Raw genomic sequence first — 17,067 nt, forward strand, 5'->3', positions numbered from 1 at the left:
ACAAAAAATAAACATATAAACAAAAAAAACCACAAAGCCCAAGAACTACAAGGACTACTGAATGCAATATATTTTAGCTTTTGTGGGGAAAATTCAAACACTGTCCAAGGAAATAGTAAGTTCTGACACTTTTGCAACAAGCCTTACCAGGAAGACAACATATCAATACCTAGGCTTTTCACACTGCCTTTTCATGGTAGTTCAAAGAGTCCAAAGATGACAGTCCTGAAGATTTGGAAGGATGGAGGAAAAAAGTTGTCTAGATGCAGGCCATTATTTTAGAGAGATGAAGGCTAAAATAAAACCAAATAGTAAACTGCCTTTGAATCTCTAAGTCCTATCATCCTCCTACTGAAAGCAAGAATAGCATTTCAATCCACTTGCAGAAATGTTTAAGTTACAGGCACTGAGTAATTACCTATTATTAATGCAAAATGTGTACTTACTAGTCTTTATGATATCTGAGCAAATAAAAATTGAGAAATGTATTTACACTAAATATTCACCACAAAATATCTAGTGAGTACAAGACCTCTGTGCTGAACACAGGACTTTGCACCCAGCTGTCAACTGAAAATTCTTTTTTTCTCTCTTTTAATGAAAGCTTGGACTTTTCAAGATAACACAGTGCACAGCAAAAACTGGAGAGACCCTAAAAATCAATGGACCTGCAACTATTTTTAGACATTGCTATTTTCTACTATCCCTGATGTTAAGCCAATTTTGGGAAGATTTGGCTGTGTGTGAGTTTCTGTGAGACATTTGCAATCAGCCACCATGTAAATTATCCCAGAAGCAAACTGAGAGCTGCAGCTGAGTAAGTACTAGGCTGAGCAAAGAGAACATCCAGTTCTCCCATCCCTTATATGTCACAAAAGGGGGCAAAACGTCATTAGACTCTACTATGACTTAAGCAGACACTGATTTTATATACTGAGCTGGGGTTTTGGTGGGGTTTGTTTTGGTTTTTTTAGGCAGGTAATTTCTTGTTTCTAATTTTTTCTAATATTATTGATTTTTATCATAATCTATGCATTCTTTACCACAGCCCCAAATGTATTTCTGTGCTATGTTAAAAATATATATTCAAAAAAGACAAACTTACTCCTTCCTATAATTTAAGACAGGGTTCACTTAATTTCTTTACTTTTATGAAAATTAGCAGGGATTGCAAGAGGCAGGAAGAAGAAGAAAAGAAATCCATCAGCCAGGAATGGACATTTTTTAGACTAAATGCTGTCATCTGAAAGAAAACAGTAATCTCCATTACCCTTAAAAACAGGTGTACACTCTACCTTAGAGTGAAATTCACCTTGTGTAAAAGGCTACTAGGTATCCTGTGATGCACTTCACTTCTGTCTTATGTAAGATGCTGGTGTGCTGGCTCTCTGAACAGCTGCCTGTGGCTTTCACCTACTGAGATTTCAAAAGACTCCTTTGAAATGACAAGAATGGAAAGACTCCCTTTGACTTAGTGGAAAGGACATCAGGCCTCACGTGAACACAAGATGTGCTTCATAATCTTAACCTTATCAGCTCAGCCTTGCTCTCACTGAACTCGGGGCACTTTTGCCCATGACTTCAACAGGAATAGCACCTAGGTTCTAAAACTGTGAGCTAATCTAGTAACTCATGAATGATAAACAAGAAAGGTTTGGGAAGTCAAATGTTGTTTTTCACTGAATCAATAATTAAGTACCCTTCACAATTAAATTATTAGCATTTAAAATAAGCACTTCTTTCAGCCAAGACACGTTATCCTTACATATGCACAGTTACAATATTTGACTCTTCAGGTAGTCTGGTTTAGCATTCTGTATTTATAAATTTCTTGGGTTTTTTCTGTTTTCCTGGTTTCTTATTTGCAGTTATGCAGTAACCAACTTATTTTAAAAACAAGCAGAGAATGAATGTGATATGAACCAGGAAGTGAAATGGTACAGGGAAGAATGGCCTCTACGAACACTGGGACTGAATTCTATCATTTGGAGCAAAAAAACTCAGGGGAATTATTCTTCGTGCAAGCTTAAAGGTAGAATTTGCCCATTCAAAACACAAGGAGTACCTTTTTCTTATACACTTCTTCTCACCTTACCACAATCTATGGTTTGATTCATCAAAGTAAATAGCTTCCATTATTTTGCAAGGTATCTGAAAACTTTTAGTAGTTGTGTCAGTTTAGTCAGCACCATTACTGAAGATGCTGCCACGACATTATGAAGGTAACATACCTCCTCCTCTTAGTTTCTTCATTACTGCTTTTCCATTCAATGCGTGTTTTTGCCTAACTGCATATTTTTTTTGTCTTCACAGCGCTGTCACCTGCTGATGCAGCTAGTGCTCTAACCATACTGAGACTTTTTGCACAGCTGCCAGTTCTAACTTGAGCTGCATGGCCAAGTCCAGGTTGCTAATCTGGAGAATGACGTCCCTGTCTTGTGCTTCCATGCCCAGAAACTTGCTGTCTGTGGTGCGGTGTAAAATTGCAGACTACCTATTACTACCAGAAGTCAACACTTTAATCAGTTAACATTTCTGTGGCATTTTTTCATGCTCAAAATACAACTAAAATAATCATGCATCAATTCATTTCTGTAGGACAGCTATTACATAGCAATTAAATACCATTTATAAAAACTGAGCTGCTAGTTGAAGTTGGTGCTTGAAGTTTAGCAACCACAAAATACAAATTGCTTCAGTGGAAACATTTTTTGAGCTTATCTGAAAATGTTCTTGAAGGTCAAGTGAAATCACCCACCTCTTTTTTCACTTTTTCCAAAACAAAGGCTTGAAACGAGCATACTGTTTCTGCATATGCACTGATTTTACATATGAACCCAGGCCACTGGAATCTTCACAGGTATGTTTGTTTATTGATTGCAAACATTGTAACACTCAGCACCATTAGAATAACTGAAGTCTAATGTTTCCTTTTAGTGGCTATAAGGCCATCATAAAATCGGTACTTCGTGCTGGTAGAAGGCCCAAACCACCAGTAGTAAAATGGATGAGAGGAGAATAAAATGGCCATTGCCTCAGCAACGGATAAATTAAAATCACGTTAATTATTTTTCTTCACTAATTTTACATTAAGTATGGAAGTACTATATTTAAGAAACCTTGACCAAATGCTTCAAATTTGGGATTATGTGAAATTACAAACTGAAACTAACTTTATGCTCCTTATCATAACTCATTTTTAAAAAGAAAAGTATACAACCAGATTGCACTGTCTTTCCTGAGAATTCCAGGTGCTCAACATCTATGAACATCAAGCAGATTTTATTGAGGAGCTTAAATTTGGACTTAGCAACCTAATATTCTAGTTTCTGAAGTTTGAATTTAATTTAATGTGACACTACATTCCTGTACAGGCCAAGCTTGGCCTCATGTTCTTTAAATAAAGCACCTTCAATTTTACTTGAAAGGATGATATCTAAATCAAAGTAGAAGGTTATTTTGTCTCCAATGGTTCTGAAGCTAGAACAAGTGGTCATGCAAATTATCCCATTCGTACTAATTCATGCCAAAATATGTGGCGTATTTGTAACAGGTATCAAGAGCAGATTAGTACAAAGTACTGGGCAGAGACCAAAAGCTGCCAACTTGCTCTCCTTAGAATGTGATCTTACAGATATTTGATGAACATTTTAAGGCCACTGTATATCATATGGGTGAAAGATGAGTTACTAATACACTGATATGAACAAAGCACTATACCGTTGCATTTTGTTTAAATTTTAAATGCACTGCTCCTTTAACAAAAATAAACTGGATTTCTGTAACTATTTCAGTACAGTAGTGGTGTAACTAGGAGCAAAACCCAAGCACAATCCCTGTGTGCCAGCCACAAGGTTTGTTCAAGAGGCATCCATGACAACCTTCAGAAAATAATCAGTTTTCTTCGCAACAATCACTTACAGGAATCCACGAGAAACTCGTACAGAAAACAAATCTGAACATGCACCGGATAGGCTCCAGTATTTTTCTGTTTTTCACAATCAAAATAAACATGGCAGTGGGCTTAACATGACAGACAGAACTCCCAAAGAAGCCCAAAGGGGCTTTTTCATGAGTAACAATCTGTAGGACCAAACACTATGAAGAATGAGAAGGTATAGGCTGAAGTCCTAACTGGATTTAGTCAAGGATTGTACTATTTCACTTTGAGCAAAAGAAAGATAAGAAGTTTAAAGAATAACCAACCTTGAATTGTCCTTTTGAAGAAAGCCTTGCAGGCCTCGCAGGAAGCCACGCCGTAGTGGTACCCTGATGCAATGTCACCACACACCAAACACAGTCTTTTGGGCATCGAGTTCAGCATGTATTCACACTTGGTCTGTGAATCTTCAGCGATGGTACTAGAGCAGTCGTCATACCGTTTCCTGACTGGCCCGTTGCCCCCAAGCCCTGTGGCTGAAGGGTAGAGGGGAGGCGAGTCCAGCCCGTTCTGATGTCCATTCATGGTGGAACTGTAGCTCCCGCTGGCGTCTGAGGAGCCACCAGGGCTGTGGTGGTTGATGCTGTCCGTCAGAGAGGCAGGGCTCGACGGTTCCGTCTTGATGTAGGACGAACAGCTAGAATCAATGTGTCGATCTTTGCTTGACATTCTGCAGAGAAGCCTGTAGTGGGGAGAGAGAGAAAGAAGAATCTGTGTATTAAAGACAGTGCTCTTTAAGGCTGCTCCGGAAGGGTTAGGGACTGCACATCATTCATTCATTAGTCAATACCTCTTGTTCTACATGAAGGTAATCAGCATAAGGGCATGACAGAGCTTTGTCAAAGCTGCAGACAGGCAGTAAACAAAAACTTTAAAGAGACCAAATCCTTCTGTTGTCCCCTCCACCTGCCCTCTAGGCTATGTGTCAACTTCACATCAACTCTAAACTCTGAACTTGTCATCTAGCAAGTAAAAAAAATTAACAAAATCCTATTAGATGACTTGGCTGTTAAATGTCTTCCTTTTTCCATCAGTACTTTCCTTCTGTAAATGCCATCATTATCAGGAACAAATATTTTCAAGTTTGATCACATAAATGTTCTGCTCTGTAATTAATATTTGTCAAGACGCTTGACTAAAACACATATCCATCATCTATTGATCTGATCCCAGAATTGAAGAGCAAGTCTCCCACAGTCTTTTTTTTTCCCTATATTAATATTGCCTTATTATAGATACAGCTATTTAGTAACGCAGTAGCACATCAACTGGGAACTCTAACAAATAATTAAGGCTGGACTCCATTTTCACAAAATCTAAGTGAAATGATTCATCAGCTCAGGGTGCAATTACTTTCTAGCCATTATCCTCAAACTAACCAGTAATAACTATGCCACTATCCCATATATCTGCAGCTCTATAGGACCTGACATTTTACGTGTTCCGTTCTTGGATTAAAAAAAATACATTAGAGGAAATTTTAGATAGAAGTTTTGTCTTTCAGAAGGTGAGATTCTGTCTTACTTCTCAGTTCTTACATTTTCAGAATTTAGCATCTGAAATAAAACCATATAACATTTGATCTGACAAATTAGTGCTTTCTAGAGGGGAAAAAAAAATTTATCTTCTTTGTCTATGCCATCTCCAAGACTTTTATTATTTTTAAACATATTTTAGGGAGAACAAGGGACAAAAATAATAATTAGAAAACTCTGAATCAGATACTATCTTCATTTTCTACAGCTGGTTATGAGACCACAGTAGCAAATCGCCTACCCAGCATTTTCCTGACAGTACTCTCAGAAGCTGCCAAAGCACAGATGACAGTTATGAGCATTTCTCTAGAAACATTATCAGCAGAAAAGCAAATACCCCGTAAGACCACCCACCTGGAGCTATAGGTTCATGTTTTCAAAGCAAACACATGAGTCCAGACAATTTGACTGACTTAACTTTCTACAGTAATTTTTGAGATCTTGCCTTCACTTTTTCACCTTTTCATGTTTAAAAAAGAAATTTAAAAATATCAATTTCTTCTTCAAGATCTGGAATCAAATTCACCAATGGAAAACAGACATAAATCCAGAGAGTTCGCTTCCTTTCCAGTGAGGTTAACCGAGGTCAAAGCCTGACCCTTCATTAAAGATATCTGCTTAGGGTGAGGTTTACCCTAAAATCAGTGCCCATGGGTCTTATTTAGCACCTTTCAATTGTTGTGATTTTTACTGTAAAATTCTATTGGAAACAAATGACACATGAATTTGGAAAACAGCCAGACTGATGTGCAGTAATGTTATCCTCCAAATTTAAAATCAGTACTTATTTGGGGGGTGGAAGGAGCAAGCTATCTGGTGTCAGCAAATAAAGCAAGGAAATGGGAAGGTTAAAGCCGTGAAAATATCTTATTACATTGGACCACCTGCTTGTGCTGTCCTTTCCTCAAGAACTGGAGGGGGGGAAATCCCCTTGCCAGCCTGCAGTAGCGTGTGCCTTTTCTTCTGCATCTGCTGCCTTGTAGCCGTCACTGTTAATGAGTGCTGTAATTAATAGATAGCTCTCTCTTGTCTCTCTACTTGCACTCTGGGCTAAGCACTTTTCTCAAGTCAACGTTTGAAAGAAAGCGGGTCGGCACTGACTTACAGCAGCTCTGCAAATTCCTTTTAATTTAGAGCACTTACACCACCACTCCACTTATTACCTTATAATTACTGGACCCCTCTCACATACATTACGATCTTAGACTAGAGTTAGAAGTTATTAGGGTACTAAAACATGGTGTCTCTCTGTCTCTCTCTCCCCTCTTTCTTTGACACTGAATTTTATATAGCTACGATTAAAAATATCAATTAACTTTCACATTCTACAAACTTATTTTTTACGTTATTTTTCTATACACTAGCACTAAGGTCCTTTTATTGACTAAACAAGTACTTGGTCTTCTTTTCATCTCCCTGCTGCTGAGACTCCACATATAAAGTCTCAAAGTACAGCAATAGGAGTCACTGCCTACAGTCTGCCATAACCAGCTTCATCGGACGTTCTTGTCTAAGACTCCCACTGCTGATTTCTTCTTCTAATTTGTGCAATAATGAGCTCAAATGTCACCCTTCCCTTCCCAGAAAAACCATTTGCAATTAATTAGTCGTCCAAATGCATGTTGTCTTAGCCAGTGCAAAAGTGGTTATCTCCCACTCCAAGTGGTCAGAACCAAAATATAATCTCAGTTCCACAAGCATTAAAATCTGATCACCAGTGCTGCTTAGGCTAAAGCCAGTCTGCTGATGCTTCTGAAGTAGCAGTTTCTGGTACTGACCAAGATAGAGCTGCTTTTGGCTACAGCTTAAATGGTACAGACTGGACTGGTGCATGCTGGCAAAGCACAAATGCAGTTAAAACATTAACCATTCCAAGGAAAAGCAAAAACAATAGTGCCCAACTGAGAACACCGAAGAAGGTGAACCAGAGACAAGGCCAGGTATTAGCTGTGGGTGGGCAACAGACACCTACTGCTTTCACTCCTCCATTACTGTACCATATCTGAACGAAAGTAATTCAAGAGCCATCTTATACGGATGGCAGGTGGGACCACCATCAAATTATCATGCTGAACATTTGGAATAATGCCTAAGCTAGATCCCTGTAAAATCCCTCCCTCAGTTCTCTCCTAATTACTACTTAGCTCGTTACACTGAAGCATTCCTAGACACCATTGCATTATAGTGTAAAACTACAGTTAGAGCTTAATTCTCTCTTCCTCTCTGTGTCTGAAATTCTACAGCTCTATTATTCAAGCCTGAAATATTCACAACTATCTATAAATTCAATTGTCAGCCAGTGGGTTTTATTCTAGACCTCACTTCAATCTAAAATTAGAGGCACTAAAATTCACATTAACTCTAAGAGGAATGTAGTGAATAAGACTTTATTTCAAAAGAACACCTTTTTGTCAGAAAGAGCTATTTTCAAGATGATGGCTTTATCTGCATTCAAAGAGAATAAGCCCAATTCCACATTGTGCTGTTAATGCAAAATTTTTAGGTCACATTGGATTAATAAAAATCTAAATTTAGTTAAGGTTTATGAATAGAAATAACATGTGTCATATAAAAATGTACAGTATTTATTTTAAAGCATTGGTAGGGTTGTTTTTTTTCTTTACTAGATTTTAAGTCAAATAAATGGCAGCTCCATTTGTGGTCGGCTGTTCTCAGTAAGTTTTCTAACAACTGGTATCTCTTGGGTAAACTTTCCTTTCACTAACTATAGGGAAAGTAACTAATTGGCTCTAGAAGCATTTCCATGCCCATATACAAGAAAAACTACATAGGGTACTGCAAGCCTCGAGTAATATGCAATATATAGCATGACTCTTCACATGTCTACCGAATTTACTTCACAACTTCTTCGTTTAAGAAAGACCTGAAGCCAGTCACTGCTGGCAGAAAGGTACAATGACAGAGCACTTCAATATGCAACTCCTTCTTTAAAATGGTCTTAAACAATAGCGAATAAATTGTAATGCCATGTGCTTATGAAAGGTTGAATATATTAAGAATTTATTAATGCAATCACATTCCTATTTCCATCTACCTGCCACATTACTAATCATATTGACAGTGCTGACACTGGCTAAATCAGTATCAATATACAAGTGGAGTGCAAAAATTAACTGCATCTGATTACAGTATATAGCCTTAAAAAAAGAAAGCCTTCCCATTCGAGCCCCTAGGAGCTTTTTATATTCCATCCATACATGCACTGAGTTCAGAAAGTTACTTTTCCCCTCTTCTCTCTTATTACCAATACCTAAAGGAGGTCAAAAGAACATGCCAATAATTCGCAATCCATGAACACGTTTCATGCTTGCTTTTCAAGTAGGAAAAGCTCTGCTCACAGCATCATTCACTACTTCAGAGTTGCCCTGGTGGTTTCAGTGAGTCATAATTAGTCACAATAATTACAGTGAGCACCTTTATTATAGACCAACATAAAAGTCCACTTTTACCTGCACATGAAGTTTTTCTTTTCTTGAAGAGGGAATTAGCCCATTTCCATAAATGTCAGAATCGGTTCTCATCAGATGACATTTTTAATGACAGCTACGTGGCAGCATCAACAAGGCAGGCGTTATTATGCACACCTAGGTACTTTTTACACTAATAATGTAATCCATCTGATTTTCCTCCAATACATTCCTCTAAATCAGATGGATGTCGACCAAAAAGGTCTTGTTAACCTCATCCTTTAACTATGAAAACCAATGCATGAAAGAAAGTCTTGGTCTGAGTGATACAGTAAGTCTCTAGCAGAGTCAAAAGTGGAAGCCAGCTCCTTGCTTTGACTGTAAAGACCACATTTCCTCTCAAATACTGTGCTTACTTTTTGTATGATTTCACAGGTCTGTACCAATATCAGCAGACAAAATACAGTGCAGCATGTTCCAGTGACATCCCATACTCTGCTTCTCTGAATGGAAGAGAGAAAAAATGTGTGGAAAGAAATGAAAATGTTGCTTCTTGCATCAATGCCCACGACAACACCTCAAGACTTTCACCAGATCCTGTTAAAGAGCTGAGTAACAATTTCAGCCGAGCTGCTTTACATTGAGCATTTTTTTTCCTGCTTCAGCTAATTGCACTCTAGTAAAGTGGCAAAATGTGAATCACTTAGTAGGAAAATGGGCACCAGCTGCTATTGTCAGAGAATGGAGATGCCGAAGAAAAGGAAAGTGACTGAATGAAGTGTCATGTCAGAAATCAACGGTGCAACGTGTGATTTGAGAAAACATGACTACTTTACAGAGACAGGGTGTCATTATGGCATCACAGTAATACGATGCTTTGACAACTGCTGGGTCTAACATATCATCATTGCATTAAGGTGCACTGGCTTAGTTGGGAAAAGAAAAAGAAAGGATTCCTTCTTTTAATAAGAAATATCGTAAGGCCTGCTTGGTTAACCTAGTGGATGAGATCATTAATTTCACAGTATTGCTAATCTTGTCCCATGCATGCACAAACAAAACTGTTATTATGCAGTAGATCTTTACTAATGAACACGCATGTACAAGCATGTACAAAAACCCTGTGCAAAACAGAATGGTTGTGGTGGGGTTTTTTGTTTGTTTTGGTTTTTTTAAACAAATGCTGAATGTTTCATTGTTTTTTGTAATTTCTTCTTTCTTTTATGTTTTCTTGAAACCTTCACCACTTCACCTTGGTAAGGGAAAGCAAAGCAAGCCAATGACTTCTTCCAGAGCAGCTGTCACAGCCACTAGCAGCCGAACAGAAGAAGCAATGCTTGAAGCCATCATGTTGTTACCAGCAGTGGCCTGAGTTAGCTGATGATTGCCGACAGAGGATCCAGCTTCCCAAACAGTTATTACGGCTCTGTATGCAATCTACCAAGCTCTGCTAAAGCACTTCCTATGCACAAGGCAGTGGAAGACTACACTACTGTGTGGTCATTTTTAGTTTAACAAAACAAGCCATTATCTGAGGCCCTTCACATTTGCACCTATCTGAGAGGCTGCACTTAGTTTGTTTTCTGTGCTGCTTTTAAAAAAAAAGCAGAATTTTCAAGTGGCTGACTTGCAACTACTGCAGACCCTCCAAAATGAGGGGGAATTATTTTCAACTCTGCCTCTCCCCCTCCCCCCCAGATATTCATTACTGCTTCCCTCTCTATTTCAAGTTGATTCCCTGTGCTTCCTGGTTGATAAACTTTGTTAACAAGAAGGAAATGATCCCGACATACCCCAATGTGTTGCAAATTATCACTGTTGACAGCTTCTACGTTTAAGGGTTACATCTGATGCAACAATGCATACCAGTGTCATTTATCTTTAGCTCATTTCTTTGGACCTATTTCAACTGAGGGTGAGCATCTCTTGTTTATAGCTCAAAATACTGTAAGTGAGCAACTGGCAAATCAATAAAACTGTTAAATGCATAATAATACTGTGTAATTACTTACATGATGTTTTGCATAATTAACTGTCTAAGGTGTTCCTTGATATAATGGATACTCAGAGTATGGAATAACCTATAAGCCTATAAAACACATCCTGTTTATACAAATAGAAATTATGTTTAAAACTCTCATTCTAATAATCCAAATCGGGCTTTGGCACTATATAACAGAAAGCCTTCCTTTCCTGCCAAGTCTAAATCAATTCTTATGGTATTACTTCATAACTAACGTGATATTTCACTGATGATAACGATTACCCTGATTACTTGGAAGTAATGTAGTAATAGCAAAAATACACTTAAACAAACTACTGCTATTTAATCAATATTATTGAGACAAACTAAGTGTTTTAATAAGTCTGTATAGATGCACTAATGCTGGTTTAATTAAATGTATCCTTAGACATGTACAAGCTCTGCAGCATACAGATCCTATCGTTTGACAGACTGTAACATTACTCTTCTGAATTTAAAAGCTGAAGCACTTAGAGCCAACAGAATGTAAATCGTTTCAGACTGCAAAATGATTATTCTTTACATCAGGTACTCTTTTGGGAACAAAATGTAAACAGGGAAGAGTACTCAAAGACCTTGCAACTTTGAGCCAAAACACCAGACATCTGAAGAGGTGCCAGCCCTCAGTAACACAGTTGTCCAATGCATCCAATGTATGTCACTGCAACACACTTACAAAAAACAAACCAAAAAACCTCCAACTGAAAAGCAAAAAATAAAGCTGATGTAGGAATCACAAAACTGACCTTTATTTTTGCACGTGTGTATGCAACAAACTTCCTATTAGCTGTGTTATGAACTACTACTAGCAGGCCATCACCACAGAAAGTTTCCTGCAGAAAAGACTTGCCTATTTCTAGAGATTTCATGTATTTCAACTAGAAAAAGATACTTTTTTGGTATGTTCTGATGATTCAGTTTTCAAATACTAAAAAAACCCCAACAAACCCACAAGAAGTAGATTGCAATTTAAATCAAAAATCAGTCTGGAATGTCTGAAAGTTATACATAGAAGAAATCTATGGGTTTGTATTTTGTGTACAAGTTATGGTTCTGATACAACTTAAACCTCAGTAAATACTTCATATACATACTTAATTTTTAAATTTATCTTTTCCTCCTGTGTTTCTAACATTTTTACACAGTTAGAACATGGCTGTTGTTTAAAGTTACAATCATATCATACAATACCTTAAACCTACCTTCTCTCGTTTACTGGTTTCTAGCCTAATGTTCCATATTTTTTTGTTGTTACAGTACTTAACATGCCTCAAATAACTCAGCTCTGCAGTGAGAGAAGAGTGGAGAGCTGCACAAACTCACACTAAGAGACTTCCCATGCCCAGTTTCAACCAAAAGGCTGCAATGTGACTACTAGAACGACGGCCAAGCCTCATCATATGAAAATCAGTATATGGATCAGGAAGAGTAAGATTTTATTACTCTATTTTCAAACTGCAGACTAACACTTTTAATTCATGCCACATGTTGGAAGACAGCAAAAACTCTGTTTAAGAAGTTGGGTGTTTTTCTGTGATGGAACATCATTTTACTTGTAGATATACTCCAGGTCTATCAGGTGTAGTCCACCTGATATCTCTAGCCCCCAGATGACACGGTAAAGTGTGAAGGAGTCATCTAATTATTAACTGTGAGGATTCTTTTTATTAAATCAACTGAAATAGCAAAAGAAAATAAAATACTACACTCAGCTACTTCAAGGAAGAAAAATACAAAACTACAAAAATAAGTAAAGATTTATTCAAGAACATAACAGGCTTTCTAAAGAGGGATTATTTTGAAATGATTACAGCATCAAAAGCAGCTACTCGCACCAGTCAGAAAGCCAGTACTACAGATCAGAGACATAGCTGTCATTCATCACTTTCCAAAAGGAAAAAGAAGACAAAAAAATGCCTTCAGACTCAAGACAGAGTCAAAGTTTGCATCATCAGATTTTTCACAATTTCTAGCAGTGATTTCCTTCCATCGCTGAAAGTCAGAGTGTAGGTATGTGCACACCATGCACCTGACTCCCAACCCAGCTCTGTCACTGATTTTCTGCAGATTTATAACAGAAGAATTATAATTTGCCAGTCAAGCTCTGTTAAATTGGAGAAGCGATTAGAAAGAACATACCAGAAATAGTATCAGAGTGAGCGTCTTAAAAGACTCAGAGCTAAAACTTAGAAAGCAAGTGATCTGTCTCCCACCCCCTCACTCAGCTGGCTCCTGAGTGTGTCCTGTCCTCCCAGCCACACGCCACCAGTTTTAAATCCCCCCCTACACATACAGGCACGCACGCACAAGCAACCAAAAAGCTACTTGGTGAGTTGGAAAATGACGTTTTCCTGCAATCAGTGTTTAAGTGAATGTTTGTCCCAGTGTGTTACACCATGCTGTCAGCTAGCAGCAGGGAGTCGTTGAGTTGTTACTACATTTGATTTGACTGCCAGTAGGAAGCTTTATTTCTACCAACTGTTAGTTGCCAGCTCTAAGGATCTTCTCTTACTTTGAGAGGTTTTTATTTTATTTTTTTTTTTTAGATACAGTCCATATTTTTCTCTTTCACTCTGAGGACTTTTAGCGTATGGCAGAAGCATGTCCACATCTCCATGCATCACAGCAGTCTCTTCACTTATACTTGCTACCTTAAACGCAAAAAATAATTGTATTAAGGCAACTGCAAGTCGATCCTGACACACATCAGAAAAGTGATTTTTATATCTGGACACCTGAATGAGGTGCAAAGATGAATATATACATAAGTAAACTGAAGCAGGGGAATTTTATTCTGATCTTTTCTGAAAAATGTGGGATTAGAGATTGGAGGAATGGGTATGGAGAGATAACCTGGGTGGATCTTCCTTCCAAGCAGAGCGTTTGCTATCTAGATCCTTATATGCTTCCCAGACAGAGTTTTTAGTAAGGGCTTATTGTTTGCTTGTTTATTATTCATGTATATCCTGAAAGGTTTCTCCTCTGTCAAACAAGATCCTATAACTTTAACAGTTGTTTACAATGCTTCCTCTTCCTACACAATAATGATGATTTTGATAATTAGGATCTAATTATAATGGATCTGACAACAACTTCCAACAAGGAAAAGCATCTTTAGAAAAATGAAAGCATATGCATGAATAGTGCAGGGAGGTGGGGTGGGGAGAGAAACACATTCCTACGAGACAGCCTGAGAATTCAGGCTGAATGGAAAAGTAATTAACACTAAAGAGCTAAAACTGTAATTAAAGAAAATTTCATTAAAGGGAGGCAGGTGATTCCACTTTCCTAAATATGACAAGGTGCTGTATAAAAATAAAATAGCAGCCGGTTTCAGTGAGTGGAGCAGGAAAGCCATGTCTTTAACCAGATCAAATTCTCGAAATTGGCTGTCAAGACGGGATTGTTGTGATTTATACCCGTCTATCAAGCGCATGAAAGAGAGAGACAGGAGAGGAAAAGAGGCAAGCTGCTGTCGCTTCCATTCGCAAAGCACCTTTAATTTCCACGGCACCATCTGTTACCAAATCTAATTCACATTCCCTCCTAATCTGGTTTAGTTCTGTAATACTAATTCTTCCACTACTCTTATGAACATCACTCTCAAGAAAAAGCTTTGGTTCTGGGTTCGTAAAAAATTGAATATTATACAGTTAAGGTTCTGGTGACTTAAGTGAAGCATGCTGTCCATTAAAATGCGCTCCTGGTAAAAGGATTTGTTTCCAGTTAGTCCAGAGATACAGAATTGCTCACATTCAATAAAAGTCATGGGGGGTGGGGGTGGGGTGTGGAGGGGAGAGGAAAAGAAGGGGAGAAAAAGGGAAAAAAAAAAAAAATCACAGCTGATGATAGGAAAGTAGGCTGTGGACATGAAAGCAGACGTTGTCATAAAATACAATTGTTGTCAAGTTTAGTCACTTTCAGTACTGGCTATAAAATCACTTTGTCACGGTCTCATATTGAAAGCTTGAAACTGTGTTTTTGCTAAGGAAACTAAAAGGAGTGAAAAGTAAGATTCTACAAGGAAGAAAATATTTCTTTCAAATTATGAGATGCAAGTGTCTGTAAGAAACCAAAAAGGTAGGGCCAAAAAGTGAAAGTGTTTAAAACAGTCTCCCGAGTGCCATGGTCTTACTCTTAGCTGGGTGATGATGACAAAAAACCCAATCACTTTTGTGGGACTTGGAAACAAAGTAAAGGACCAGGCCTTTCCTGGGGCTAAACATTTTCAGACAGGCAGTCCCTCATCTACTGGGTCTAGGGGTGACTCAGCTTTCTTCTTGATTCCCACACAGTGCTCCTTGACCAGGTCCTCTTGAAATCAACATAAAAAGGAAAAAAAGTTCCTAGACAAATATTACTACTAATAATATTATGGTACCATTTACTAATAATGCTCTTTTACTTACTAACACAGATCTTAAACTGCCATTTCTAGGGAGTACTGCCACCTCCCTCTTACAGATGGGCAAAACAAGACACAAAAAGGTGCAGAGTTGCCTAATGCTGCTCAGCAGGCCAATGACACAGCATGGAACAGAATCAAGGTTCTGGGGAATCCCAATCCAGTATATTTTGCATTATTCCTTAATTTTTCTTTTTTTTTTTGCCATGGCTTTCATGAAAACGTTCCTTGGAAGTCTGAACATTTATTTCTAAGAAGGGAACTTGCCTCAAACTTCCAGAAATGGGACCTTTGTTGTTTTTAAATATATATTTTTTTCCTGAATGGGAAACTTATTTTAAGGCTAAATTAAATCTCTTTTTATTCCTACATTAAAATGTTTATTTTTCGGTTAAAGTAATCCTGGTTTCTTTGTGTGTAGCCTTCCCAAAAATAAAGCCTATGGCAAGAAGAGCTTTAGCTAGCACACAGGGTAATGTGTGAGCAACCCGTAGCTGTGAATAGCCCAAGGTTTTTATGTATCTTTTTTTTTAAAGGATTTGAAATGGAAGAGGCAGGCAATACCAGGAAAATAAATACTTTGATAGAACAATAATATTCTACAAAATGCAAAAAGGAGTGCTAGTTTTCATTATATGAAAGAGTAATATATAAGAAAATGCCTGGCAAAAGAAAAGATTACAAATTTGTAACTGCTGTGAAACATCCATGAATGGAGATGTCAGTTCTAAACATGAACATGAATTCTGAAGTCTCCTCCTCCAATATCACTGCTTGATTCACAAATGGCTTAAATCATCTGGGTAATTTTATAAACAACGTTGGGTTTGTTATTTGGGTAGGTAAAAAAAATCAAATTTGTTCCAAATACAGCACATCTGCCATTCATTGCAGGTCAAAACCTAGGGTACAGGGGAATAGACCCAGCAATCCCAAAGCTCTGCAAATTTATACTAGCTAATAGTGTTATTCCCCAACCCAGCCCGTGATTTCAGAGGGTCTAAGGTCCTGATACTCCAATATGCAAGTGGATTATGATAACCTACTGAACCCAAAGAAAACCACACTGACATCGAAGGACTCCGAGAGCATAGCAGTCTTATTTATTTATTTATTTATTACGCTAAAGCATTTGAGTGATATGAGCCCTAGCTTCTAATGCACAACATTTCTACTTCTACATTACAAGGTCCCTTAACATTTGTAAATGAAAACTGTAAGAAAAAATAACCTTTTCCTTCAAATTTTTACTCTTTTTTTGTTTATCTATCTTGATTCTGGAAGCACTGGAAATTAAAAATAGGCAAAAAAAACAGCTGAGTGTGTTACTTGGGTATGGTACTGATGACCAAATTCATCACATGCTGAGACAAATCAGAGAATTTATAGAAGCAAAACCTATGCAGCTGAAGTCTTTTCTAGTCTATCTTGGATTTTAATGTGTGATTACAGATTTTTACAAATAAATAAATAAACCTTTGGCTTTTCACAGTTCATTGTTCTTCACATATTACTACGTGTAATTCAAACCTATTTATGCCACTGGGTTTACATGTCAGATATTTGCCTCTGGGTATAAGAGCAAAGGTCAGGAAGTAATGGCTTTCACTTTTTAAATGTTTGCATGACTCCAGCAAGTTTGCAGGATGAGCTTTTCACAAAGTCCTGATGTAGTTTCTACTCTTTTATCTTTTGCCTTCTATTTTGGTGGGAGTCACAGGGAGAAAAGAAGGAAA

General features: G+C 37.7%; 1 protein-coding gene across 15 annotated transcripts in view; it reads right to left on the reverse strand.

Annotated features, from left to right (window-relative positions):
* Window positions 1-17,067, reverse strand: part of ESRRG (estrogen related receptor gamma) — a 409,846-nt gene that overhangs the window by 125,780 nt on the left and 266,999 nt on the right. For all 15 annotated transcript variants that reach the window (XM_049833518.1, XM_049833524.1, XM_049833530.1 and 12 more), the window contains one exon: window positions 4,207-4,622. In XM_049833518.1, the coding sequence (XP_049689475.1) occupies window positions 4,207-4,622 (416 nt within the window). The remainder of the gene's footprint in view (window positions 1-4,206; window positions 4,623-17,067) is intronic.

This window comes from Accipiter gentilis, chromosome 30, assembly GCF_929443795.1.
Source record: "Accipiter gentilis chromosome 30, bAccGen1.1, whole genome shotgun sequence".
Taxonomy (NCBI): domain Eukaryota; kingdom Metazoa; phylum Chordata; class Aves; order Accipitriformes; family Accipitridae; genus Astur; species Astur gentilis.